This window comes from Cavia porcellus, unplaced genomic scaffold, assembly GCF_034190915.1.
Source record: "Cavia porcellus strain 051 isolate PalLab524CR breed Dunkin Hartley unplaced genomic scaffold, mCavPor4.1 scaffold_5, whole genome shotgun sequence".
NCBI classification, from domain to species: Eukaryota; Metazoa; Chordata; class Mammalia; order Rodentia; family Caviidae; genus Cavia; species Cavia porcellus.
This window is the reverse complement of record NW_026947488.1, coordinates 59,437,181-59,464,610: the sequence shown is the minus strand read 5'-3', so window position 1 is coordinate 59,464,610 and position 27,430 is coordinate 59,437,181. Positions and strand designations below refer to the sequence as shown.

Genomic DNA, 27,430 nt, shown 5'->3' with positions numbered 1-27,430 from the left:
TAAAGCATAACCTCTGGAGCTATATACATTTCTGTTTGAAGTCTAGCTGTTCCTACTCGCTTTATGGCTAAGATCGAGCAAGTAATGTAGCTTCTCTCTGTCCCAAATACCCCATTTGTAATGCAGAGGAACACACTTCATTAATGTTTTGAGGTTTTAGTGATACTGTAAGCTCTTAGAATGCAGACCTACATTTAGTAAGTACCATTATTAGCAGGTACTTCTCAGGAAGTTATACTGTGCTAGTCATGATTGCTTCTTTATCTCTTTGCTATCCTACTAGCAGTTACTTATTATGTACCAAGCAAGCTAATGGTAGTAACCAAAAATTTCCCATCCAGTAATCTGATAGCATTGAAGAGATAGCTGTTGCTTCTTCATGTGCATGAGGGCCACTCACCTTTCTTATTTTAAAGATGAAGAAACAGACCTAAAGAGATTGACTTTTTCAGGGTTGCACTATTAGGACCAGGCCAGAGCCAGAGGGCTGCATTGTTGTGATAGTTGTACTATAGTAACCTACAATTGAGATTGCATGAAGCACCAGGCTCTGTCCCATGTGCCTTACAGTCATTAACTCCATTATTCTTTTTTTTTTTGGTCTTTTTGTGACAGGGTCTTGCTATGCAGTTCAGGCTGACCTTGAGCTCACTTTATAGCCCAGGCTGGCCTCATACTCATAAGAATCCTCCTGCCTCAGCCTCCAGCGTGCTGGGATTATAGGCGCATACTACCACGCCAGCTAACTCCATTATTCTTCACAACAGCTCTTTGAGGTTTAATGGAACCTCACATACAGAAAGGTGCTCAGTGACTGTTGAGTAAAGAATGACCATAGGGAAACAAAAACCTTTTTTTATACCAGTAATTCTTTGCCTTTTTCAGCACATATTAGTAACTCATGTCTAATTTGTTTTTTTCTTCCATAGAAGTATGGTTTTCTCTTGTACTGATTAATTCCTTGTTTTCTGAGCTCTCACTGGGGCTCAGTTTGACCCACTTGGGACTTGTGTTGCCACACTGGCTAAGTGCTGGCAGGGTTGAATAAACAAATAGACACTTTTCCTGCCCTCTAGGATTACAGTTGGTTTTTTTTCTAAATTCGATGTCTTTTATTTTTTATTTTAAATGAAATTTTAACTAATTTTATTGGTACATTTTAGGTACACATACTACTCATACCCATTATAGGGAGTTTGTACTTATATATGATATAGCTTGACCCCCCCCCCATTCCTCCCCTCTCTTCAGCCTTTCTCTTCTTATTTAAAAACATTGTTGCCATTTTATCTTCTTTTACCATTTTTTTCCTCACTTTTTTCCTTCCTCCCCCTGCCTAGTTCCTCTTTCTTTTTGAAAAATTTCTTCCTATTTTACAATATCTATTGTATAATTTGGTCTTTATTTACTCTTTCAGTTTCTCACACCAGGGAGACAATACAATATTTACACATGTATGTCTGGTTTGTTTCACTTAAGAGTATGGTCTCAAAGTGCATCCATTTACTTAGAAATAACTTACAGACAACAAACTCACTGAGAGAGAAACTGGAGAAACCACACCTTTCACGGTAGCAGCGAAAAAAGTGAATTACTTAGGAATCAATCTTAACAAAGGAAGTAAAGATGTTTACATTGAAAATTACAGTACTCTGAAAAGGGAGTTTGAAGAGGCCATCAGAAAATAGAATGATACCTTTTGCTCATGGGTAGGAAAAACCAGCATAGTGAAAATAGTCATACTTCCAAAATTGTTATATAGATTTAATACAATCCCAATCGAAATACTATTAACATATCTCACAGAATTGGAGAAAACATTCCTAAAATTCATTTGGAACCAGAAGAGACCGAGGATAGGATAAACAGTTCTTGGAAACACAGGCAAGGTAAGGGGCATCATAATCCCTGACTTGAGGTTATACTACAAAGCTACTGTGATTAAAAACAGCATAATAGGGGCTGGGGATTTAGCTCAGCGGCATAAGCGCCTGCCTTGCAAGAAAGCAGTCATGAGTTCGATCCCTGGTACCGATAAAAATGAAAAAAACAAAAACAGCATAATACTGGCAAAAAATCAGACCCGAGCATCAGTGGAACAGACTAGAAGATGCAGAAACCACTCCAAACACACTCAGCCATCTTATCTTTGTCAAAGGGGCCAAACACCTTCACTGGAAGAAAGAGAACCTCTTTAATAAATGGTGCTGGGAAAGCTGGTTTCCCCATGCTGCAAATTAAAACTAGACTTCTGTCTATCACCATGCACTAAATTAGAGTTTATAGTCTTTTAGGAATCCCAACTGGAATGTACAATATGAAACTTTGTTGTGCTCACTGCTCTTATCTCCAGCACCCAACATAGTATGTGAAATGGAATAGAAACTTTGTATTTTTTGAATGAATGAGCAAATAATTGAATTACACAAAAAAAATACAAACTGTAATTTAGCATTTTGAAAGAACATCATGATCCTTGCCTAAAATGGTAGCTTGATTCTAAAGCAAGATAAAGCTCCATAAGTAATCTTATTTGCTTGTGAAGACCAAACTTACTTAGGCTGGTCTTAAACTAGTAACTGTTAGCAAATATACATTTTATACTCATTTCTATTTCCCATGATGTATCTTATGAAAGAATGGGTTTTAATAGATACTGGGTAGGTTCTCCCCACTGCTCCTTGCTTGTTTTATAACAGTAATCTTGGTTTCTAAAGAAATTTTTCTGTATACTTAGCATAGTGCTTTGCTTATTACTGATTTTCTCCTCTCTCTTCACTTGGTATCTGTCTAATGAAATTGACATAGATATACCAGTAACTCTTCTGACTGCTCACCACGTTCTGAATACTCCTCAGGTGGCACAAGAGTGCCACCTACCGTTCCGTTGGTGGGGGACATGGGGTCTACATTTATTCAGCCATCAGTGATGTTGGTTGCAGATAATATTGTTATGCTTTCATACACCATAAATTTGAGCCTCATAAAAATAGCCTGTGGTAGGTTTTCTTAATTCCATTTTATGGGTAAATCACCTGAAGTCCTTTATTTCCTCCCACTTTGAGGATGATAAAATGCTCCTCTCCCTCCTGTCCGTGAATCCTGGACTTTTAACAACTTTGCTTGCTAGTCTGATCCTTGAGTAGTTCTCAGGCCTGGAAGATTTACCCTCTGTAGGTCAGTATCATTATAAGGATTGAAGATGCGTAATCATAATGAAAATAGTAGTAATTTCTAAGTGTATGTCTGAGGATTGGGTACTATGCTGAATACTTATGTTTCATATGATCTTCTTAGCAGTCTTACCAGAGTTTAGTATTACACTCCTGTGCATGAGAAATTTGAGGCCCTAGAGGGTTGGAATAATTTGCCTAGGATCATACACAGGTAATACTTGTGCTGGCAGTCATAATTTCAAGATTTACACTTTCTGTCACAGTAATGCATTGCCCCATGCCTACTATATATGTACACTCAGATCAAATCTGGACTGCTACCTTTTAAAGTTCCTCTAAAACTCATCAGGTGATTCTCTTTGTGATATTCTCAGTGTTGCAAAGTATCTTCCGCAAGGTTGCTAAGGAAACAGCGCTTACTAAAGTGTCACAGGAGCTAGATAACCTGAAGTTATAGGCACTTTTATGGGAAGCTGTATTGTGCATTTCATTAGACAGGTAGGCTTCAGATACATAGCCGAGCAGAATGGTTTTTGTATAGGTGTGCACCAGATACTTACTGGAGAGATATTTGTGTCTTAATTTTTATTGTGACTTCTGCAAAAGTGTTTTGATCATAATTGCAAATAATAGATTGTATTATTAATGATAAAAAGACTACATGAAGGCTTAAGTGCTCACTGCCATAGATGTTATATATTTACATTTTTCAGATGTGTGGACTCCTGAAATTGATAAAATATAGATTCATATAGGAATGTTGCAGATTACATAGATGCCTTTGTCATGTATTTTTAAAATCAGATTTTGAAACTATAGCCATTTTGTGGAGTGTGGTCAATTAAAAGATTTTGCATACTTAGGAAAGTTAGAGCCTCTAGGCTGTATTGATGCTGTAGCTAAGAGACGTATGAAAGACCTATTCTGCCATCTGACTTTCGGTTTTGAAACTGGGTTCTGAACCCAGGGGTTTTGTACTGAACTACATCCCCAGCTTTTGCTTTAAGTTTTTTATTTTGAGACGTTCTTACTAAGTTAGTAGGCTCAAACTTGCAGTCTTGTCTCAGTTTCCCAGAGTGCTGGGAATACAGGCTCCAACCTCTGGTTTTATTCTTCATGCTAAATTTCTATGCTTTGCTTTTCCACTACTGCAAAAATCACAAGGACTAAGTCATTGAGACAGGAGTATGCCTAATGAAGACCTTGGACAATTTGTTATCCACTGAAAAGACAGAATATGTTTGGGAAGCATTTATTTGTAGTAGACTCAAATACAGGAGTAGTAATTATTTGAATCTACCATCTTCTAAATCTCCTAGTCTATTTAGAGAATATGGTTTCAAGAACTAGAGATTTCTGAGAACATTCATAATTTTCTTCAATTTTTAGTTTTCATTAGTACATATTTCCAGTACATAATCACATTCTCGTGGAGAGTTGGTAAATGTACATAACACACCTGAATTTTTTCATCTGTTTCTTCTGCCTTCCTTTCCTCCTCTTTCCATCTCTCGATTTCTTTCCCATTTGTGAAAGATCTATGTCTTTATTTTCTATTATCCGTTTTTTATTTTGCTCTTTATATTTTGGGTTTCTCATATAAGAGAAACCATGTGATACTTAAACTTACATGTTATCTCACAATACTATGGTTTCAAGGTACATCCATGGATCAACAAATAATGCAAATTTATCTTTTTACTGCAGAGTATACTCCATTGTTTGTAAATGACACATTTTCTTTACTATTTATCTGCTGATGGACATACAGGCTGATTCCAAGATTTAGTTATTACGAATTGGGATGCTTTAACCATGGGTATCATATATCACTGTAATATGTTAACATCCATAATTTCTTAAAAAGTAAGGTTTGGAAAGAAGAAAAAAATAAACTATACGTGACTAAAAAGCACAATACATATATGGCCAGATATGCGTCTCAAGATTTGAGCATATTGTCATTTGATTTGGCTTGAGATCCCTCATCTTTTGACCATTTGATTTGGAGTCATTATTAAAAGTGACCTGTCTTTCTACTTTTCTAAAAACCAGTTTAGTTGAGTAGTATGTTTTTTTCCTTGAGAGGTGATCCATAGTTCCCTACCATTTCTTTTAGTGAGATTCAGGCCTACTGTCTGAGGACTAGCACCTGCATTTCTGGCTGAATTTGGTAAAATGAACTGGCCTGGTGTATTTGAAAGGAAAAATAATGGAAATCTACACAATGAGGGAGACTGAAGTTTCAGTGTGGAACACTGTGGTATAGAGACCCTTGTATAGTTACAATCTTCAATCAGGATTTTCAGCAGGTTACAATGTTGTGTGCATTTTATATGTAGGGAAAATAAATTTCTCATTGAAATCAACTTATCAAACACTTCTCTCTTAAAAATTATTTGCAGCATAAGTGCCAGCAGTAGTTCCCAAGGGCTGTCTCAGCCATCCACCCAGACGACTCAGTACCTGAGGGCTGACACACCCAACAATGCAACTCCCATCACCAGTAAGAGTTAATTTAATTCTAACGTGGTTACCAGTTTCCTGTGGCGGGTCAGTGGCCCTTCGTGTTTAGTGTACTTGTGGAACATATGTACCGTGTTTGTGTGTGATATCTAACTTGTACAAGTTAGAATTTTTGCTTTTTATTAGAGCAGTGAATGAAATATTCTAAAATTAGAAATATTAATTGTAAAGTTTAATTGACTAGGATTGGTTTTTCCTTGAGATATCCATAATTATATTAAAGCATTATGAAGTTAATTCTGAGTTTTCAAGTAGTTCTATACAATAAGCTGTTCAGCTACATAAACACAGAGAGTTTGGGGTTTAGTGAATGAATTATTTGGTGGTCTGATGGGCCATGTAAAAATTTTACCCTGTTTTCATTTGTGTGCTTGGTATTCAACCTAGGGCCTCATGCATGGAGGTATTCTACGACTAAGCTATAATCATGCTAGGATGCCAGCTGCCATTGGAAAATTGAGAACATGGACCTAATTTCCTTTCATTGAACAGGGTTTTGATGAAAATTTTTACATACTTCAATATATAGATGTTTGTGGGAAGTAATTCTTTTCTGTAGATTGGTGGTTGACTAATTTTTGTATACATTATATACAATTGTCTTTATTTGTCTCATTGCTGAGATGAAATATTTAACACCTAAAGTTAAAGTTAAAGAAAGGTGTATCTTGGCTTATACTTTGTAGAGGTTTCAGTTTGTAGTCAGTACGCTCCATAGGATGGCATGGCACAGGAGAAGCAGTTCATGCCAAAGCAGGACAGGGAGAAGGCAGCCAGCAGTGAAGTGTACCAAGCAGGAAGTAATGACACCAGCCTTCTTTTGTCATAAATATAGATAGATAGGTAGGTAGGTAGGTAGGTAGGTAGATAGATAGATAGATAGATAGACAGACAGATAAATGCAGTTTTTAAAAAATTACTTATTTTGGTCTTTTTGAGACAGAGTTTCACTGTGCAGTTCGGGCTGGTTTGAACTCACTTTGTAGCCCCGGTTGGCCTTGAACTCACAGTGACCCTCCTGCCTCAGCCTCCCAAGTGCTGGGATTACAGGTGTACACCACCATACCCAGCCATGTCCTATATAGTCTATCCAGGGTGGGCCACTTAGGGTGGGCTTTCCTGTCCACACCCAGAACTATACCAAACCAACCAGTAGACTAATTTGGTAATCATATATCCTCTATCACACATTTAATCCCAGCATTATGCAATGTAGATCCAGCCACCTCTGAAAATTCCCACCTATGACCACATGAGGCTTTGGGGGAACATCTAGGCAAGCCGTAACAGTGATGTTATGATACATGCATACACTATGGAGTGAAACATTCATTAATTTGCACATAATGAGGAAGTCAGTTACTCACAAATATCAAACAGCATAATCATCAAGATAAAGAATGGGCCAGAGAGCCAAAGGTTATGGCTCAATTCAGAGGTACCATTTATTAGTTAGAAGCTTACAGGCAATTAACTGTCTTCTTCAAGCTGATATTTATTCTTTTTTTTTTTGGTCTTTTTCCTTTTTATCAGTACCGGGGATCGAACTCACAACTGCCTGCTTGCAAGGCAGGCGCTTATGCCACTGAGCTAAATCCCCAGCCCGCTGATATTTACTCTTAATAAAATAAAGTGAGTAGTGTCTGTCCTGACCCAGTGTGCCATTGTAGTTCTCTGTACTGTTTCCCCTTCAGAAGAGCAAGAATTCTTTGGACAAATGGCTGATTCCTGGTCTTGGACAAGCTACTAAAGACATAAGCTCTTACTGGCCAAAGATGGAACTATTAAAGAGAATAGTGACTATAAAAGAATAGTGACTATAAAAGAATAGTGACTATAAAAGAATAGTGACTATAATAGATGTGAAGTATTTTATAAATTTGTATAAATATAAATTTGTAATACTTTCTTTAAAAAAATTGCTCATTACAAGAGACAACTAAAGCTTCAGTAACACCTCATTCTAACAACTGGTCACACAAACTATGTTTCAGCGTAAGCAGACAATGCTGATTGATGGGGGGCAATGTTTTTTTATGGGCGATTTCCACCTCCTAAATGCAGAAGAAATGGTAGAATTAGCAAATCATCTTTTCAGTGTCTAACAAAATACTTCATTCAGGAAAGATTATGAGTGATTAAAACCTTAAGAATAAGGGATATGGGGAACTTTACTATTGAAGAATCACGTCATCCAAGTCTACCGACAAATCATAGCATTACCAAAAGCAAGGTAGCTGGATGTTTTGTACCCTAGGCTGGGATGTACATATCATGGAGTGTTCTTTTCCCCTTTGCTCCAGGCCTCTGGCAGCCATTGCTTAGGTGCATTAGTTCTTTAGGCATTTTTCTTATGCAACCTACCAAAGCTAATCATTAGAGATGCCATTCCAATTTCTGTTTGCTAGCCTGGATATTTTATTCTAACACTTTCTCTTGGATTGAAAACTGTAATTTGAGGCTGTGTATTTTATTTTTGCTATCATTGTATTAAGAATAAATAGAAATTAAAGGAAGTTAAATTTTAATTTCACAATGGTGTGACTATTGCTATACTGGAGTATTATCTGGATAATGACTGGTAAAAAAGGTGTTTTCAAACATCTCTTCATTTGTAAATTTTTTTGTCATGACTATGTTAAAACATCTTTCAAGAGAAAAACTACCCTGGAGAGATTAATTTATTGTGTGAATCAAGACTTGTTTCATTTGAGAAGCATTCAAAGTGATGGCAGTAGTAGTATTTTTAGCATTGTAACAATTGTGTATTTTAACATTTGTGGGTAGTATTGTGGTAGATAACAAAACATTTACGATTTAATGTCCTTTATAAGTAGCTCTCTGGTTCATATATATGCCTGCTTCCTTTCAAGATTTTAAAGTTCTGGCTGGACTGGTTGACCTCAGTACCATAATAAGGGTATTTATATTGCTTGGTTTGGCTTTGTTGGCTCCTCAGGTTATCCTACCTTGCGGATAGAGAAGAATGACCTGAGAAGTGTCACTCTCTTGGAAGCCAAAGCCAAGGTGAAAGATATAGCAATATCCAGGGAGAGGATAACACTAAAAGATGTTCTCCAAGAAGGTAATTATTGTCTCAAAATCAGTTTTTTAAAAGAATGATCTTCATTTTTCTTTTCTTTAGATTTTCATGTCTTATACAGCTTTGATTGATTTTCAAGTACAGTAAAGCATATGTATGTGTTGGATAACTTTAAGGTGTATTTTCTGTTTTGTTCTTATTTATAATGATCACTACATACACGTGCTCTTTGAAATATTTTAAGTTTTTCAGGCGGAAAAACTTAAAATGGGCCTTTGAGGTTAGACTCAAGTTCTAGTTTTAGGATTTATTACCTGTCTGACCTTAGAGAAATAGTTTAATGCCTTAGATTTCTAGTTTCTTCTTCTTCTATAAATGTACACTATATTGTACAGTCTTCTTAATTCTTAGACAAGTTATGAAGATTAGATAAAATGATGTACATTACATGAGTTAACACATAATAGTATTTGATAGATAATAATAGCTTTTCCTTGCCCTCTTTCTGGTCCTTGCTTTTAGTTTTAAGGTATTGATTAGGGAGATGCTCAAAAATAGGGACAGAAATTAATGTTGAAATTCTGAATTGAGTTCTTCACGTTAAATAAAGCATTACTTTTATTGTTACTCCTGTTACAATTCAAGTTAGAATGTTTTGGGTTCTTACCAGTTACTCTGTAGTCATCTGTTGTTAGGGATGTTGCAAGCCAATCATAGCTAAATGAGGGATTGAAACCCTCCCCAGTGGCAAACTGTCATTAATGGAAGCAGATTTGGGGGGGGTGTCTAGTTTTCACTGAACTGCCACTTCTGTTTTCTAAGTGTAAGTAATTTTTGGATCTGTATGCAGTCTGAAAAGAGTAAATAAACCAAATAACATTTCCTAAAAAAGTAAAAGAAATGAGAGATTATGGTTGAATATGTTTGCAGTTTCTTTTGGTCTTTAAATAGGATAATAAAATTTTTTGCCATATAATTTGAGGAAAAGAGGAAATTCAGAAACCGTTTTTTTTTTTTTTTTTTTTTTTTGCTTTATTGGAGCTATAATAGTTTACTTTTAAACTCTGCTTATTTCAGAAAAGAAAACATGGCTAATTAACTCCTTAAAAAGTATCAAGGTTCATGGGCATCTGATAAGTACAAATCAAGTAGTTACGTGCCACTTTTCATCTATCAGATTGGGAGGATTTAAAAGAGATAGGTATAGGCTGACAGGGTTGGGAAGAACAAGGTGTTGTCCACATTGCTGGTAGGGTGATGAATTCCTGTGACACGGTGAAGTAACTTAGACACTGAGTGTACTTCAGTGTATGTTCCCACCTCCATAATAGTTTTTTAAGCATGCACGTGTAAGTTCATGTTTGGGGATGTTTTGAATAGGATGAGGTACAGGGAAGAGGAGACAGGCAGGACAGGAGCTTTTGCAGTGCTTCTGTAAGAGTTTGGAGAAACTGACTCAAAGCAATTTGAAGGGAAGAACTTCTTAAAAGAGTAGGCCACTGCTCGGTCAGGGTGTCAGCTCTGACCCTGGAAGGACTAGAGTGTTTGAAGATGTTTACTCAGCGCCATGTGGATTGTTTTAAGATTATTCAAAGCTTTTCTTGCTCTAGCATCCATGTTGCTCTGTCACAGTGAGACTTGATAGATGGGCACCATAGCTTCAGCGTTGGATGTGGCAGACATTAAAATAAGCCTCCTTTGTGTGTGTGGTATCTGCAGCAGAGTGGAACCATTGCAGGCTTTTTTTTTTTTTTTTTTAAATTTGTGAAGCAAGGAAAGTTAGAATTATCTTGTGAGAAAGAGTGGCACAAGATTAATTTTTTAATGATTGTGTCATTAAGAAGGTTTTTTTTAAGCAATTAAAAAATTGCAAATAAAATCTGGATGGGTTTTCATAGGTTTTGTTTTGTGTTGCTAAGAATTGAACCTGTGGCCTTTGCAGAGATACATCCTGAATCCTTTTTCATTGAGAGAGTTTTCCTCAGTTGCCCAGTGTAGTTCATTTATTTAATTATTTTTTGCCTGTAAGAAAGGTCATAGCTTCTCCCCTTTTTACTTTTTTTTTTTTTTGGTGCTGGGGATCAAACTCATGACCTTGCGATTGCCAAGCAGGCACTTATGCAGCTGAGCTAAATCCCTGGCTTCTCCTCTTTTTAAGAGCTTTTAGGAACACATTTTACCAGTCACCTGAAACCAAGCAACTTGTGAGACCTTTTAAGAAAGATTGTAAAGCAGGATGTCTCCATCTAAGGCTTGTACCCTCAAGGCTATTGTGCAAGTTAGCTTTGCATCAGTAGAGGAGAATCCGTTTTTCTCATCAGTACTCTGAGTCTAATTTTAGAAATTTAAATGACTTTGGAGTTCCAGTGTTTCTGTGTTATTGGTTTACTGAGGATAATTGAGAAAAATTTCTCATATACTTTGTTTAGATATGATGTTTCTAAAAGAAAGGTAAGAAATTTCATAGTTATAAACACTTCTAACAGTTATTAAATATTAACAGTTCATGTCATTGTTCTCTAGGGCTAGACTGATGTTGTTAATCACATATACTCTTGTGTTTTAAGTTTTACTGTGTCAGAATGTTTTGTACTGTAATGTTATGAAGGCTATTGTATTATTATCTCATTAATTATTATTTTCCTTTTAGGTACTTTTGGGCGTATTTTCCATGGGATTTTAGTGGATGAAAAAGATCCGAATAAAGAAAAACATACATTTGTGAAAACAGTAAAAGGTAGGGTTTTTTCTCCTTATACTATTTCTGTAATACTTCCCTAGTGTTGGCTCATACCAGTAAAATTGTGTCACAGTTTCTCAATGTGTTCTGGACCTTATAAATTAATTCATTTGCATTAGCTTGGATGAGGGTAACTTTTGAAGAGATTTGGATTGTCCTCATTGGGTATAAAAAATAAAAGGCTTTATAAATTAAGATATTAAATAATTACTAGTTATTATCTTAACTTGCAATTAAATTGGATCCACTTGACTTCATTGTTGCTCTAATTAAAAGAACTGGAGCCTGGGCATATGCTGTAATTAAAACTCTGGAGCCTGGGCATAGTGGCACATACCTGTAATCCCAAGACTCAGGTAACTGAGGCAGGAAGACTGTCAGGAATTCAAGGCCAGCCTAAACTAGTAGTATGACCCTACAACAAAAACAAACAAAATAATAATAAAACAGCAACAACAACAAAAAAACACAAATCTTTGATACCATCTTTTCCCCCCTTAGAAGATATTACCAGTTGTTTTTCCCTCACAATATTACAGTAAATTAAAATGACCCTCAAATCCAGAGTACCTTAAGTAGATAAGCACTGCTACCTTTCATTCTTTCTCTGCTCTTTTCTCTCATACACAGTATGATGTTCCACAAAACGTACATGTATGTGTATATTCTTTGTTATACTTTGCAGGATTAGTTGGAACATAGTTGGAATTGCTGACCCAAACTATATAGACATTTAAATTTTTAATAGAGTTTGCCAGATTGTTTGCTAAAAAATCCTCATCTGTATTTTCATGATTAGAATACCTGCTTTCACCTAAACTTTTGCATTCTTTTTTGTAATACGATGCCTGATTTTTTATTTGACATATAAATTACTCAACTAGAGATTCCCTATCAAAATACTATTGTGTTATTTGTGTATGGATTTTTCCCTACTATGGATAAATTAGTGACACTCTTAAAAATTTTTAGTTACTTACAACTGATACTGGAAGGCTTAAATAATTCTTAATTTTTTATTTTTCGTGCTTGTAGGAATTAAACCTATGTCCTCATTCATACCAGGCAAGTGCTACCACTGAGCTATATCCCGTTAGTTAATTCTTTTTATTTGCTCATTTCAAGAGTAAGAAAAATGTGATAATATAGGATGCTTAATGTCTCTCAGTGTCTGATACAGCTTGAGATGACAAGATACCAATTTCTGAAAACCAAATTAGTACTTAAAAGACAGGAAAAATTAAAGTCAATTTTATAAGTAGTAGGTGACAATTTTAAGAGATTTATAAAGTTAGTAAGAATTGTGTTTCTAAATTTACTTAAAGAACTATTTGAAAAGTATGAAAGGTTTGTGTTTGTTGTTTCTAAAATGTTAGATTGTACCAGTAAAAAAAAAACTTTGGAATTTAATTGCCAATAGTTTAGCAGATTCCTTATTTTAGGCTTCTACAAAAACACACTCCCACCACACAGTCTTTATCTTTGTAAACAAATGATTTAACTTATATCATTCAATATTTGTTTTATTCACCTACCCTTGACAGCACCCAAAGCAGTAAGCTTTCCAACTAGTTTTGAAGGCCAGTTTACATATTTTCCTTTTGTAAATGTAAAATTTGAAGCATAAACAGCTGCCTTTTGTTTTCCTATTTTTTAAAGAAACCTTTGCCCTTGATTCTAATATTTCTTCTAGGATTAATTAAATATACTGTGGATGGCTTTGAACTGAGCTATTTCTAATATATTATGTATGAATCTTGAATTAACAAAAGAGGTTTCCATACAGAATTGGGCTGATTTAATACTGGAAGGGGAAGAAAAGGAAATAGAAATGATAAGAAAATACAATGTGGATGCTGGAATTCTTTTTACAAGATAAAGTTTCTCCTTCCTTGTGTACTTGAGTTATAGTTTCTTGGCTGTTTCTCTGCCTTACTGTTATAATTCTAATGTTCTTTCTGAGCTGACGGAAATAACAGAAAGCACAGTAAGTCCTTAGCCAGCATTTGGTCACTGTTTGCATGGGGATAGAGAGGAAGTGCACCAGAGCCCTGGCTTGGAACTGTTAAAGATAACTACATATGATTGTGTCTGAGATTTGTTCTTTTGGAATGTTATTTTTTTTTTAAATTGAAGCTACGAGCACTGACGAGTTCCTTCACAAATATGTATGCTTTCCTACTTGCATGATTAGAAGTTCTTTGTAAAATAGAAAAGATAGTCTCTAAAAAGCCTTGATTTTTGTTTTTATGCATAAGCAGGAAATTGGAGATTTGCTTTTGAAAAATTTTAAAATTTTGTTCAGGTTTAACAGATATTTCAGTATAAATTTCCAGAGATTGAAATTGGAAACCTGACTCCTACATAAGTATTATGAAAATGAATTCCATGAAACAAATTCCATGAATTCCATGAATCATTTTGAGGTTATTGGCTTTAAATTTTTATTTTCTTTAATAGTTTGTAAATTTTTGCAATTTCGGAAGTAAGGCTTTTTCTTTATTATTTTGTGCTTCTTTGTAATTTTTTACTGTAAATTATTTTATAGTAACCTTTTGGATGTTAAGGATGGACTTTTACTATTTAAAATTAAAAGACTAAAACTAGGCTGGGAAAGAAAACCAGGAAAATCAGTTTTTCTTAATAGACATAATTAATTTTTTCATACTTGAAACATTTTTTAGATCAGTTCAGTTGAGTCTTGCTTAGTAAACATTCTTATCAAAATTAAACTTGAAAAAAATATGTATAAAATAACATACCCTGAAATGAACCTTTTGTTGTACTTGGATCTCGTTACTAGTTGAGAAGGTAAATTCCGAACTGGTAGAACTTGGCAACTGTTGCTAGTTTTCAGTGGTCAGAAGATCTTCCCTGTTCCCAATAGTACTGACCATAATTTTATTAAATATAATTTATGCAGACCATCACAGACACAGTTTGCCACTTGAAAAAGGATCCCAATTTTTTTCTTTTTTTTGTCTTTTTCATTTTTATCGGTACCGGGGATCGAACTCACCACCGCTTGCTTGCAAGGCAGGTGCTTATGCCGCTGAGCTAAATCACCAGCCCCAAGGATCCCAAATTTTAAGCAATTTTTAGACAACTATAGTTTATTCCAGCAGACAGTGGTGGCAACTGTGAGACTTCTTTTCCTAAACAGTGGTTCAAATTCATGGCTTCAGGCTACCCATTTTATATTTCTACAAGTCTTACATAAGAAAAGCTGTCTTCAGAGGGTGTACAGAAAACAAGTTATAGGCGAAAGAAGGAGATGAGTCAGTTTCCAATGGATTTGGAGGCAGATGAAATTTGAGACTTCTTATCCTTGACAATTTTAACTGAAGAGGAGTGTGACAGTCCCGGTGCCTGAGCTTACTAGAGTGGAGTTTTATTGTTGTTGGTTCATCATTTAACTAGATGGGCCTGAATGTGTGGATCTTGCTTTTGCCAATCTTTTGAATTGTTTTTTCACAATTATAGTTATTATATTTACTGTTGACATAAATATTAGTTATTGGTTTCTTTAAAAGTTTTTAAGGATACATTGCACTCAAGTTTGTGTTCAATATTAAAAGCTATTTTTCAAAATTGAAAATTCATTTTCAGTTTTATAGTGGAATACACTACTCGCTTAATGCAAATGGTTTTTCAGAGAGTAAGAAATTCTGCACTATTAAGATAGTGGTCCTTATAAAAGGAAGACTTTTTTGGGGCTGGGGATTTAGCTCAGTGGCATAAGCGCCTGCCTTGCAAGTGTGCGGTCGTGAGTTCGATCCCTGGTACCAATAAAAATGAAAAAGACAAAAAACAAAAAAAAAATGAAGACTTTTTAAAGTTGTAACAGATACTTGAGTATAGTGATACTAAGGATATTGGTAACTATAGTTATATAGTTTTTGTTTCAGAAACATTAACATAAAGTTCAATTTTAGTTCTGTTTTGCTACTTTGGGCCAAAACCCATGAATTTAGAAACTAAAAATTAAATGAAATAACAAAATTATACTTTTAGCTAATATATTTTCTGATTCTATATTAGCTGTGTTTGTGTTTAACCATAGAGAGTTAAGAAGAAAACAATAAAAAGTACCACATTCTTCAATCAGAACTTGTCATTTTTTATAGTCATATGTTTGTAAGCTTAGAAAATATAAATGGAAAGGTACAATATGTAAATTCTTCTGTCAATAAAAGTAACCATCTTAAACAATTTCTTACTATTCCACAAGTATAGGAAAATATCAAATTTGTATCTTTTTAAAAGATCCTTCAAATAGTACATGTAAGCTTGTCTTTTTTTTTTTTTCTTTTTTGTTTTACCATGCTGAGGATCAAACCCAGGACCTTGGTTACATTAAGCAAGCCCTACCACTGAACCAGAAACTGAGCCCATACCTATCTCAGTTTTTAAAAGGAATTGCAGAATATTCCAATGTGCCAGTGTAGTTAGGTTCTGTGGGTGTCACTTTAGTTGTTTTGAGTATTCCAGTGGGATTGATGATGATGCAGAGTATACATGCATTTTAAAGATTTGTTACATGTTGCTTCCCTACTTAGGGTGCTGTTGGTGAATCCTTGTGCATCTGCTACTTTAATTTGCATTTCTTTACTTAAGAGTAAGGCTGAGAATCATTTTGTAATTTTGTTCGTTACTTATTTTTTCTTTTCTCAGCAAAATATTTGTATCCTCTGCCTGTTTCTTTTCTTTCTTTTGTTTTTTTGAGACAGGGTCCCATTATGTAGTACAGGCTGGCCTTGAACTCACTGTATAATCTCCAGGCTGGCCTCAAACTCATGGCAGTTCTCCTTCTTGAGCCCTCCAAGTGCTGGGATTGTACATGAGTGCTGGGCTTTTTAAAGAGGAAAAAAGGAAATTAGCCGTTTATGTAACTTACATGCTGTACATGTCTTTCCAATCTACTACTACTTTTTCTACGTTTTTGAATTTCTAGTATATATATGAAAATTTCTGTGCAGGTTGAGCTATTTAGTTTTGACTGTTACTACTGTAATAGTTTAGGCTGAATCTATTTAGATTTACTTGTAATTTGTAATGACAATTTACCTTGTAACCCAAGATAGTAATCATTTGCTAAGTTGATACGGTGTGGCCATTCAGACCATTTCTTTTCTGGACACAGATCATGCCTCCGAGATCCAGGTGACCATGATGCTGACAGAAAGCTGTAAGCTGCGGGGTCTTCACCACAGGTGAGAGTAGAATGCCAGCATTCTAGAGTCAGTCTGGGACATTCATGCTGCATTTTTATTTAAAGAGCACTGCAATAAGTTCTGAATTAAAGGCTTTTTGGAATAACGTAATTTTTTTCTGATATAAAATGTGTGCTTTACAAAGAAAAGGCAAAGAAGAAAATAGAGAACAAGTTTGTGAGATTGCATCTGGATAATCACACCAAAGCTCCCCAGAAAGTATTTGCACCTTTTATCTTTTCACTTCTTTTTTTTTTTTTTAAGCAGGTGGGTAATATACATACACTAAAAAAACATTTGTTATGAAATTTTTGAATGTATAGATCACCAAAGACAAGAAGGGTAATAAATACCAGTAAGCCCACCTCTTAGATGATGTGACAGTTAACATTTTGCCATATTTGCTTTTTGTTTATGTGCATGTATCTGTCCATCTTTGTGGAAATATTTTATGGTGGGTTAGACGTCTCAATACTGAGTATATTTCCAGCACGCATCTTTTGAAAAAAGGACATTTTCCTGTACAATCATACTCTTATTATCTTTAACAAATTAACATGCTTAATTTAACAAAACAGGATTTCTAGCTTTTTATTGTCTCTAACTGTGAATTCTTGTCCAATTTAAGAAGGCTACATAGTTACACTCGCCAAAAAGGGAGAGGGGCTATAATAGGTCATTTAATAGTTATGCAATATTTTATTCAATCCCTTATATATGAGCATTAGATCATAGTATGATTTTAAAAATAACATGTAGTTCTAGTTCTATTTGAAGAGCTTTTTTAAGCATCCTATTACTTCTGAGCACAAAACTATAATGAAGGCTACCTTTAGAACCAAGAGATGCTTAAGTATAGTAATGTGCTATAGTATTAATGTCAAGCCAAGATTTAATATATATTATATTGAGTCAGCTTAATGTATATGCTGATAGAAAATTTGATAAAATGTTTAAAAAAATGAAATCATAAATCTTTTTGGAGAAAGATAGTCACAGACTTCAAAAAAACCTAACACAGATCCAAAGTGATGCATGAGAAAGCATCATATATTTTAATTTCCCTGTACTTTTGGCACTTACTTAGGCTGTGCTAAAAAGTGAAACAAGGGCTGAGGATTCAGTTCAGCAGTGCATCTCCTACCTGGCAAGCATGAATTCCTGAATTCAATTCATGAAACACCACCACCACAAAAACAAACAAACTAAATAAAACAAAAGTAAAATGAAAACATGGATCTGTATTTTTGAACTTTATTTATATTTTGACTTTTGAGGGCCTAAAGGATAGCAGTTACATTCGGATAAATTGCTAATTAAAAATGAAGCTGTTTTCTTTGGCACCATGGTCCTAGGAAAGAAAAACCAACAGTAAGGAGACAATTGACTCTTAGCATCTGATGAACCAAAGGTGCAGGAACGTTAAAAACTGGTAAATTTCAGTAGCAAAAGAGAAAAAAATGAAGTTGTTAAGGAAGAACAGAAAGTTTTCCTAGCTACAAATTCTGTGACAGATGTATCAGTATGTTTATTGTACACTTTAGACATTGACTAATGTGATGAACACATTCTCGGGCTTTTTAGTTTCCTTGAAAATTTTTAAAAAGGAAAGGACATTTGAAAGACATCAAACACGCAATATTAGGGAACAGTAAAGATGTTCTTTTGAAGGGCTAAAGTCACACAATTCAGGAATATTGCCTTCCATTGGCCTAATTCAGACTAAGAAAAGAACCCATGATATGCAGAAGAATAGGTGGACGTACCATGACTCAGGCTATAGTTTCTAAAAACTGCATTTTGTTTCCCTTAAGCTTCTGACAAGAAATGGAAAATAATCAGTTGAAAATGTCCTTTTGGCAGTGTTGGGAGAACTTTGTGTACTGTTATGCTGACTCTTAGGGGAAGCATGCAAAATACTTCATATTAGGATATCATACTAATTGGCACTGGCCAGTAGTTTTTGCCCCTATTAAAGGGTTGCACCATATTAGTACAGATGTGTGTAGCAGGGATAAATATAGGCAAAGCTAGGATTTTTCTAAGAAGTAGAGCAAGCATCTGCAGTATTCTCTAATGTGGGATGTAAGGCTTTCCAGCATCCTACCAAGGTGAAGAGGGTGTGGAGTGGAATGACTGAATTGGGAATGTTTGGTACTGGACCTTGAGTAAGTGAGGAAAGGCTCCTAAGACAAGCTGGCAAGCTGGCAAGCTGGCAAGCTTGGTCATGATTAATTGCTCAACGTGACAATGAAGTGTACTGGGACTCTTAAGTTATAAAACACGCTGTCAAATGCAGAAGGTAATTGTTACTACTTTCTTTTAAGTAGACCCATGTCTAACACATACTTCAGTAGAATAAAAGACCCCTGATGTTTATAGACTAATGATGGTGAACCAATGCACTTGTGTTACAGTGGGCTGTTAGTGAATGCTCTAAAAGATTAGCCATCACTGCTGTAGACTCTTCATAGCTGTGTGTGTTTTTTCATTCTAATTACTTGGCTACCCATTTTGTACTCAGACACAAAGAATGAAAATGAAATGAAAATCCTCAGAGATTATGTTAAGGAGTTGATCAAACAAACTCAGCACTCAAAACAAAATGTCACCTAATTTGAGATTTAAACTGGGCAATCTTTCCTTCTTTTTCCATTGGAATTTGTGAGGATAATTTTTATCATGGGTTAAAATACCTATAAAAATAAAATAAACCAGTCTTTTAATTACCTCAGAAGTACCTCATATCAAAGTTCTCTAAGCTGTTTATTTAGGTTGACATTTCTATTTGCCAGAGATCCTACTGATGGGCAATCGTTTGCTGAATGTCTGGCAGTTCTTTGTGAGGGAGGTGGGCAGAATAGAGAGTAGATATTTGTGTGCTGAAACATTTTAATGAAACTTGTTACTTTTTCAGAGGGTTTTCACTTCTTTGATAGTAGAAAATACTTGACCTCATCTGTTGTATTTTTGTATCAGGATGAAGTGCTGTTAACTTCTAAATGAATTTTAATTATGAAGAAAGGAAGAGAGAGAGATCTGGGAGGTTAAAGATTTGGGGCATCTCACCGCATGTGTCCTGAAGTCCTTTGTGTAGCATTAAACCTGCGTGTATAGCTGGTCTTCTTGGTGTGATGGGAGTCAGCAGAAAGAAGTCTCTTAATTTTTCTTACATTCCCCTGCTATTCCTAGAAGGAAATGTCCAATGGTGTAGGACAAGGCACAAAGGTTTTAGAATCAGATGGAGATCTGATTTTTTTTCTCCATGTACTTGGTCTGTGTCCTTCATACTAACTAAACGTTCTATCTGTTGTGTTTCCTTGCCAATAAATAAAGTGGGACAATGATTACTGCCACTCTTCAGCTGTAATGTAAGCAGAAGCCTTCAGAGAAATTCTCTCTTACAGATCTAATTATATCCCTGAGCCCTCATTTTCCAAGCCCCTCAGGGTCAGTGCTTTTTCTGTTAGTAACTCCTAAAAACTATGCGCAGAACCCACAGCTTTGCCAGTTTAAAGTGGTGGTCATGCTGCAACTTCATGACTAGTTTTAAAAGTGATGCATGCTCAGTTGAGACTTTTTGAGACAGGGTCTCACTTTGCAGCTCAGGGTGGCCTTGAGCTTACTTAGTAGCCTACACTAGTGTAGAGTTGGCAGTGATCCTCCTGCCTCAGCCTCTGAAATGCTGGAACCGGCATGCGCCACCATGCCCAATTTAACTGAGATAATTTTTAGGAAATAGAAAAAAATAAAGTAGAAATTATAGTATCTGTAGTTCCATAGGTTGAAGCCAACTCTTAATTCTGTATTTCTACACTTTTCTTTTTCTCCAAACTGGTAGTTATCCTGCAAATATGTAAATTTTTTTCTTTTCTGTGTGCTTTTACTCTTATAAATATCTCTTTGTGCGTATTTAATTATTATATAACATCCTGTTGTTCTTTCATTTCTTTTGAGTATTCAAATTGTCAGCAACTTTCTCCTCTTATATTAACTATCTTTGTTCATGTAGCTTTTTATGTTTGGCTGGCTGACTGGCTGGCTTCTTTCCTTCTTTTCTTTTCTGACAGGGTCTCACGTAATTCAGGATGACATTGCCTGTGTAGCCCAGGCTGGCCTTAAACTTGTGGCCTCCTGAGAACTGGAATTATTGGTGTGTACTTGCTGTTTCCCCTTTTTAAACATACATTCTTACAAGCAGAATTTATTAAGGATGGAAATATTTTTAAGGTTATTTTTGTTTGTATTTATCAAATATTTGTTAAATACTTCTATGTGCCACAGAACACAAAGCATTCAGTGGTTGTTGGGTTCCTCATTTTTATAAGGATGAAGACCAAGGCTGATAGATATAGTCACCTAGATGGTAAATGATAAGTCTGAAACCCAATTATAATTCCCACTTTTTTGTTCTGGTTTGGTTTTATTTTGGTACCAGGGATTGAACTCACGACCTTGTGCTTACAAGGCAGGCACTTATGCCTGCTGAGCTAAATCCTTGGCCCTATAATTCCCACTTGATCAGCTAAGGATTTCTGAGTTTTTGTAGCAATTTCAGCTTCCTAAAGACCTTTTTTTGACTATCACACTCTTGTCTACCTTTTAAACTAGGTTTTTTTTTTTTTAAAGCATGGGGTGTTAGTTACTCTTCTCTCGTGGCTAAGACAAAATACCTGTTGCCCAAAATTAAGGAAGGAAAGGTTTATTTAGGTCACAGTTTGTGGAGGTTTCAGTCCATACTCAGCTGTCTCCAGAGCAGGGTGGTGTGGCACAGGAGCAACAGTTCACAGTGATCGGAGACAGCAGAAGCAACAAGAGCCAGAAAGGGAGAAGACAGAGAGCAAGCCTTTTTCCCTCCCTTATATTGTACTCACACCCATAATCCCAGCATTGAACCATGAATGGATCACAAGCTCTAGAAGCACACCTGCATGGACCGCCTGAGGTTTTGGAGGGATGTCTAGACACAAACTGTATCACATGACTTTAATTACATTTTGAAGTAAAGATTTAGTGTGGTAGAGTGTGTCTTCAGGGAATCCAGTATGGAGGACAGGGTGTAATTTCACCTTTTTAATGATGCTTCTAAATATATTTTGAATTTTGTTTTAATTTATCTTTATATAAAGTGAGCTCTAAAGGTTTTAGATTTCAATTGTCTTTTTTCTAATTTCTTATTTTTTTATAATAGAAATCTTCTTCCAATTACTCATGTGTATATAGAAGAAGGGGAAAAGCCCATGGTGATGCTGCCTTACATGAATTGGGGGAATCTTAAATTGTTTTTACGCCAGTGCAAATTAGTAGAGGCCAATAACCCACAGGTGAGAAAAATTTACCCACATACCAATTACCAGTAATTTATGATAGTTTCTTGTATATAAACTGTTTAAAGACCTGTACAAATAAACTCAGAATGAATTGGGAGAATTTTACATGTCGATTTAGAGGAAAATGAGATGGTTTATGAGGCCTACACTTGGCTAATGCTACAGTTTTTCCTTATATTGTGTATTCATTCATAATTACCTTAAATCTTCTGAAGTACTGTCTCAAACTTTTCCCTTGTAACTTTTTCTTTTTTGGTACTGGGGATTGAACTTATGACCTTGTACTTGCCAGGCAGGTATTTATGCTGCTAGCTAAATTCCCAGCCTTCTTAATAACTCTTTGAAAGCACTCATCCTGGATCTCCCTTACAGGAATGGAAACAAATTTCACAGAGCCATTTGGTCTGTGTTGTACCAAAAGCAGGCAGTGACTGAGGTCTGGATTGTGAGACTTATTGGATATATTCCTGATCTGTGTGGCTGTGTTGTAACAGCTGTCTAAGCATTTCTTTCTTGTTCCTGCCTGTGCATATATCTGTAAAACAATGATAAAGTTCCTAACATGGTAGGCTGGTAATAGTAAAAAAGCCTACTGGGTTTTGCTATCTGCTGGTTTTGGGAACCTCATTTTATTTTGGTTTTAAAATTTATAATAGTAGACATTGCACTTGCGGCAAGAACATGAGTTTAAACACTGCTTTGAGCATGTGGCTTAATATGTGAGATGTTTGTAAAGTGACAGGATTAAAGTTCCAACAAGTGGTTGGCCCATCAGTGTCACCTGAGAAAGGCATCATACCTTAGCCCACAGCACTGTATCAGTAGAGAGCTGTAAACTAGTATTATAAGCACAATATAGGGAACTGTGTGATACATTCTTTGTCAAGAAACAGTTTTTTAAAATTAGTATGTAGATGTAAAGAAATACTTTTCAATGAAATAAGATTGTGGAAGCAAACAAACACCTACATCCTAAGTTTTGTGCTAACTGCAAACCTTGTCATTTTTCTGTTACTACAGGCAATCTCTCAGCAAGACCTGGTACATATGGCTATTCAGATCGCCTGTGGCATGAGCTACCTGGCAAGAAGGGAAGTCATCCACAAAGACCTGGCTGCTAGAAACTGTGTGTAGGTGCCATGACCTTGTCTCTGTCACTTGATGGGTGGTGCTTTCTGGGTCTGGGGTTCTCTCTAGGAGTCACACTGGAACTTGTAATATACAAGTTATATAGTAGAGGTGATCCATACTTCTTAATTTGATGTTTATGTTTTTACTTTTCAGCATTGATGATACACTTCAAGTTAAGATCACAGACAATGCCCTCTCCAGAGACTTGTTCCCTATGGACTATCACTGTCTAGGAGACAATGAAAACAGACCGGTTCGATGGATGGCTCTTGAAAGTCTGGTTAATAATGAATTCTCTAGTGCTAGTGATGTGGTAAGTACTGGGACTCCTGATCTCAACAGAAGGGAGAAGCAGCATTCTGTTTCTAATGTTTTACCATTTCAGGCCTGTATTTTAATCTTGTAACTTCCCTGAATTTTTTATTTGGAAAGAAAGACTAGTTAGCTTTCTCAGTCAGCCAGTTTATGGAGAGAAGCCTGTAACTCTAACCATGGGCCAGCACTGTGTGTAACCTCCTTTCATCTTTGCGTACCATCTGGAGGGAACACTGTTGACACTTAGGTAGATTCTTCCCAGTTTTAAGGATAAAGATATTGAGGGGGTCGATCAAAATGGCAGCTTGCTAGGGGATCGAGTGAAGAGTCTCTCCGGAGAAATCATACTAGAAGCTAGAATGTGACAACATGGAGAGGGCCAGACAAATCAATAGTGATTCTTATTAACCAAGACAGTGCAGCTGGAGGATTTAAAGTTGTGCTGAGACTGTGAACGCTGATAATGGAAGGCTGCAAATCCCGCGCCTTTAAATCAACAAACTGACCCGTGGACCCAGCAGGAAAAGCTGTGTTGCTTTTGGTGACTGCAGGAAACTGAGACCCGGGACTCCGAGTAGCAGCCAGGACTGCACCGCTGCACCAGAGGAGATCGTACAAGGCTCTGCAGTTCTAAATCTAAACGGTGTGCAGATATCTGACCGTTCCGCGCTGTGCCGGGAGTGCACGCTGTGCACCATTCAGCGCTGTGCCGGGAGTGCGCGAAAGGTGGGCAGCTTGGGGTGCGGAGGTCCCGGAATGAGGACTTGCGCCGGACTCTGGTGAGTACTGGGAACCCCGCGGCTGCTGGGGTTGGCCAGAGAACATCTTGGAACTGGACAGTGCCCACCACCACGGGGAAATCAATAACACAGAGTCTGGTGGCAGACATTTTAGTGTTGGGCAGAAACTACAGCTCGGTGACATCACCAGGTCCCCCTGTAGGGAGGACTGGTGGAAGACATCTTGAAATCTGGCAGAGCCTGATTACGTGCTGGCTTCAGCTCCATTCAGAGAACTAGTGGGAGACATTTTGGATTTGGGCAGATCTGCTGTTCTGGTGCTCCTGTCACAGAGAGGTCTGGAAGAGAACAGCTGGGATTTGGGCAGAACCCTGTGCCATAGTGACATTAGTCAGCTGCTTCTGGTACAAAGAGAACTGGCAGGAGCTACTGGGGCTAAACCAAGCCTCTGCTTGGGGCCCAATAAGCGGATACAAAATAGTCACAACTCAGTGACATCCAGAAAGTACAGCCTAATTTATGGATTAACGGGCACAGAGGCTAGAGACTAGCCTGTACCGCCCCTGCATCCCAGCCTACCCCAGATAACAGTAAATTGGGGAGGACAGCAAAAACTCAAGTCAGCACGCTTCTGAAAGGCCCTAAGCAATTCGGAGAGGGCCAGAGAACCCCAGGACAGTCTGAAAGAAACCAGAAACATGACAAGAGATAAAAATAAAAAAAAATCTCCAGCTGCCCAACATGAGAAAATAAGCCCAGGAGAAGTAAACACTGAAGAGAACAAGCACAGTAACCATCCATTGCTCGACACAGCATCAGCCGAAATTAAAAAGTACCTACATGATCTCATAGAGGAATTTAAAGCTGTACTCCTGATCCAAGTGAGGCAAGATATAAAGAGATTAATTAAAGAAATGACAAGCCCTGCCCAAGAGAACACAGATGGAAGAACTGAGGAAATCAGAAAAGAAAGTGAAACTTCTGAGGAAGAATTTAAACATAATTTAGAATACATGAAACAGATCCAAAGAGAATATCAGGAAACTAAAAACTCCATTGAACACTGGCAAAATGCCTTGACAGAAACTAAAGACAGCCTTCTGAAACTTGCAGAGAGATTTATGGCATATGATCATGAAAGAAAAAGCCTCTTAAAAACAACAAGGAACCAGAAAGAAGCAATTCAAAAACTGGAGGATGACAAAAGATACATAACCTAAGAATAAAGAATGTGAGTGAGGAAGCAGGAGCAACCAAAAATGAAATACAAAAAATATTCACAGATATATTAAAGCAAAATTTCCCATGTATAGCAAAAAGAAATGATATCCAGATAAAAGAGGCATACAGAACACCAGCTACCTACAACCAAAACAGATCTACGCCTAGACATATAATAATCAAGATTCCAGAAATCCACCAAAAGAACAGAATATTAAAAGCAGCCAGAGAAAAGATGCCGATTACCTACAACGGGAAAACTATCAAAATAACAGCAGACTTATCAACACAAACTCTTAAGTCAAGAAGGGAGTGGGGAGAAATATTCCAAGTCCTGAAAGAAAAAAATATGCAACCAAAGTTCATATACCCATCAAAACTCTCTCTCAAAATTAATGAAGAAATAAGATACTTTCAAGACAAGGAGGAACTGTGAGAGTTCATGGCCACCAATCCAACCCTACAGAGAGCGCTGAAGGACATTACAGAGAAAGAGAGGAAGAGATACCAGGATTCCTGCAACAGTGGCAGAGAGGCCTCAGTGAACGGGGCAGACAATGGAATGAGGGAATAAGGTGGACAAATTATAGCGGAAAAGTGGAGTAGCAGACATAAGGCAGAGACGGTAAGCTATAGTCTTTAGTGTAGACAGCTCTGAAACTATATTAAAAAAAAAAAGCAGAGGTTATTGTTAATGGTGTATAACAATTTAAAAGACACAGTAGTCCTAGTGCCATATTTAGTTTGAATTTAATTTGTTCTGGTCTGTCCACTCATGTCAGATTTGAGGGCACAGACCTCTTGAACCAAAAATAGCAGGTTATACCATGGTAACTATCCTTACTTTCCTATTAACTTAAACTGAAATCCTGTATTACTTACATTGTCTTACTATGACTGATCTTAATTGAATCTGAATCGTAAGACTATTGGTTGGCCTTGGCTGATTTTATTTGAAATTGGTATGCTTGTTAGCATCAACCCTAAAAGTAGAGGCAACTACTCTGAGCATGACAAGTTGTAAAGGATATCCATACTGGTATTAATTAGTAACAGCTCTCAAATCCTACAATGCTGTCAAAGTTAAGTTTTTATAAAAATAGGTGATACTATGTTTAACTATAATAAGCCAGTGTTGTGGACAAATCTATTGAAAATAACAAGAGAAAACATAGTAGCTACGGAAGATCATTTACATTGTAGTCTTATATGTCTTATCCATTGCATGTTTTTCTAGGAAATTGTTTTGCTGTCTTGCTATGACTTGGTTTTCCCTATAATACAGAGAGGATAGATATATATGTAGAAATTCACACATGGGTTTTTTTTTTTTTTTAAATCATTTACGGGAACAGATTATATAATGCAAGATGTAAGGAACAGATACTCTGAGGAAGAGATGCTGAGAAACCCGAGGCTTATTTTGTAGAATTATAATATAAATTCTAACAATCTATTGTTCGCTGATTAGAATAACATTGGACTGGTTTCTTGAGTTCAACTTCAGCATATGTAGAGATGGGGACAGCTATCACAAAGAGAATGAGAGATGAGATGGTAGTTACTATTGTCTTCCCTAATTTGGAACTTGAGGACCTAAAAAGACTTCATCATCCTGTAATGATTTGATTAGTTCTATAATATGCAATAAGTATATAAAGTGGGTGAAGATAGGGACAACTGTTTGTAAGAAACTAGAGACAGTTAGATAATGAAGATCTCCAGTGGACTTGCTTTGAAATCTGTATTTCTTTAAATTGTTTTTTTTTTAATGTTCTGTTCTGTTTTGATATGATTAATCTTACCCTCTTTGAGATGTAAAACAAATGTGTAGGACTGATAATCATATTACTGAGCTTTTGTTCGATCATAGAGCAGAATGGTTTGTAGGGTCACTTTTTGAATGTCATTCTAAATACTTTAATTCTATAACCTGAACAGCTATTTCTAAGATGACAATGTGTAACTTATCAACCAGCAATTTCTTACCATTTG

General features: G+C 36.3%; 1 protein-coding gene across 2 annotated transcripts in view; it reads left to right on the top strand.

Moving 5' to 3' along the window:
* The window catches only part of Ryk (receptor like tyrosine kinase), a 92,858-nt gene that overhangs the window by 52,672 nt on the left and 12,756 nt on the right, over positions 1 to 27,430 (top strand). Inside the window, exons 7-13 of one of the 2 annotated variants that reach the window (XM_063249027.1) lie at positions 5,582 to 5,682; positions 8,662 to 8,787; positions 11,396 to 11,482; positions 16,629 to 16,698; positions 21,890 to 22,022; positions 23,049 to 23,158; positions 23,313 to 23,472. In XM_063249027.1, coding sequence (XP_063105097.1) covers positions 5,582 to 5,682; positions 8,662 to 8,787; positions 11,396 to 11,482; positions 16,629 to 16,698; positions 21,890 to 22,022; positions 23,049 to 23,158; positions 23,313 to 23,472 — 787 coding nt within the window. Of the gene's footprint in view, positions 1 to 5,581; positions 5,684 to 8,653; positions 8,788 to 11,395; positions 11,483 to 16,628; positions 16,699 to 21,889; positions 22,023 to 23,048; positions 23,159 to 23,312; positions 23,473 to 27,430 lie in introns of both variants that reach the window. The other variant, XM_063249026.1, reaches the window with a different exon arrangement.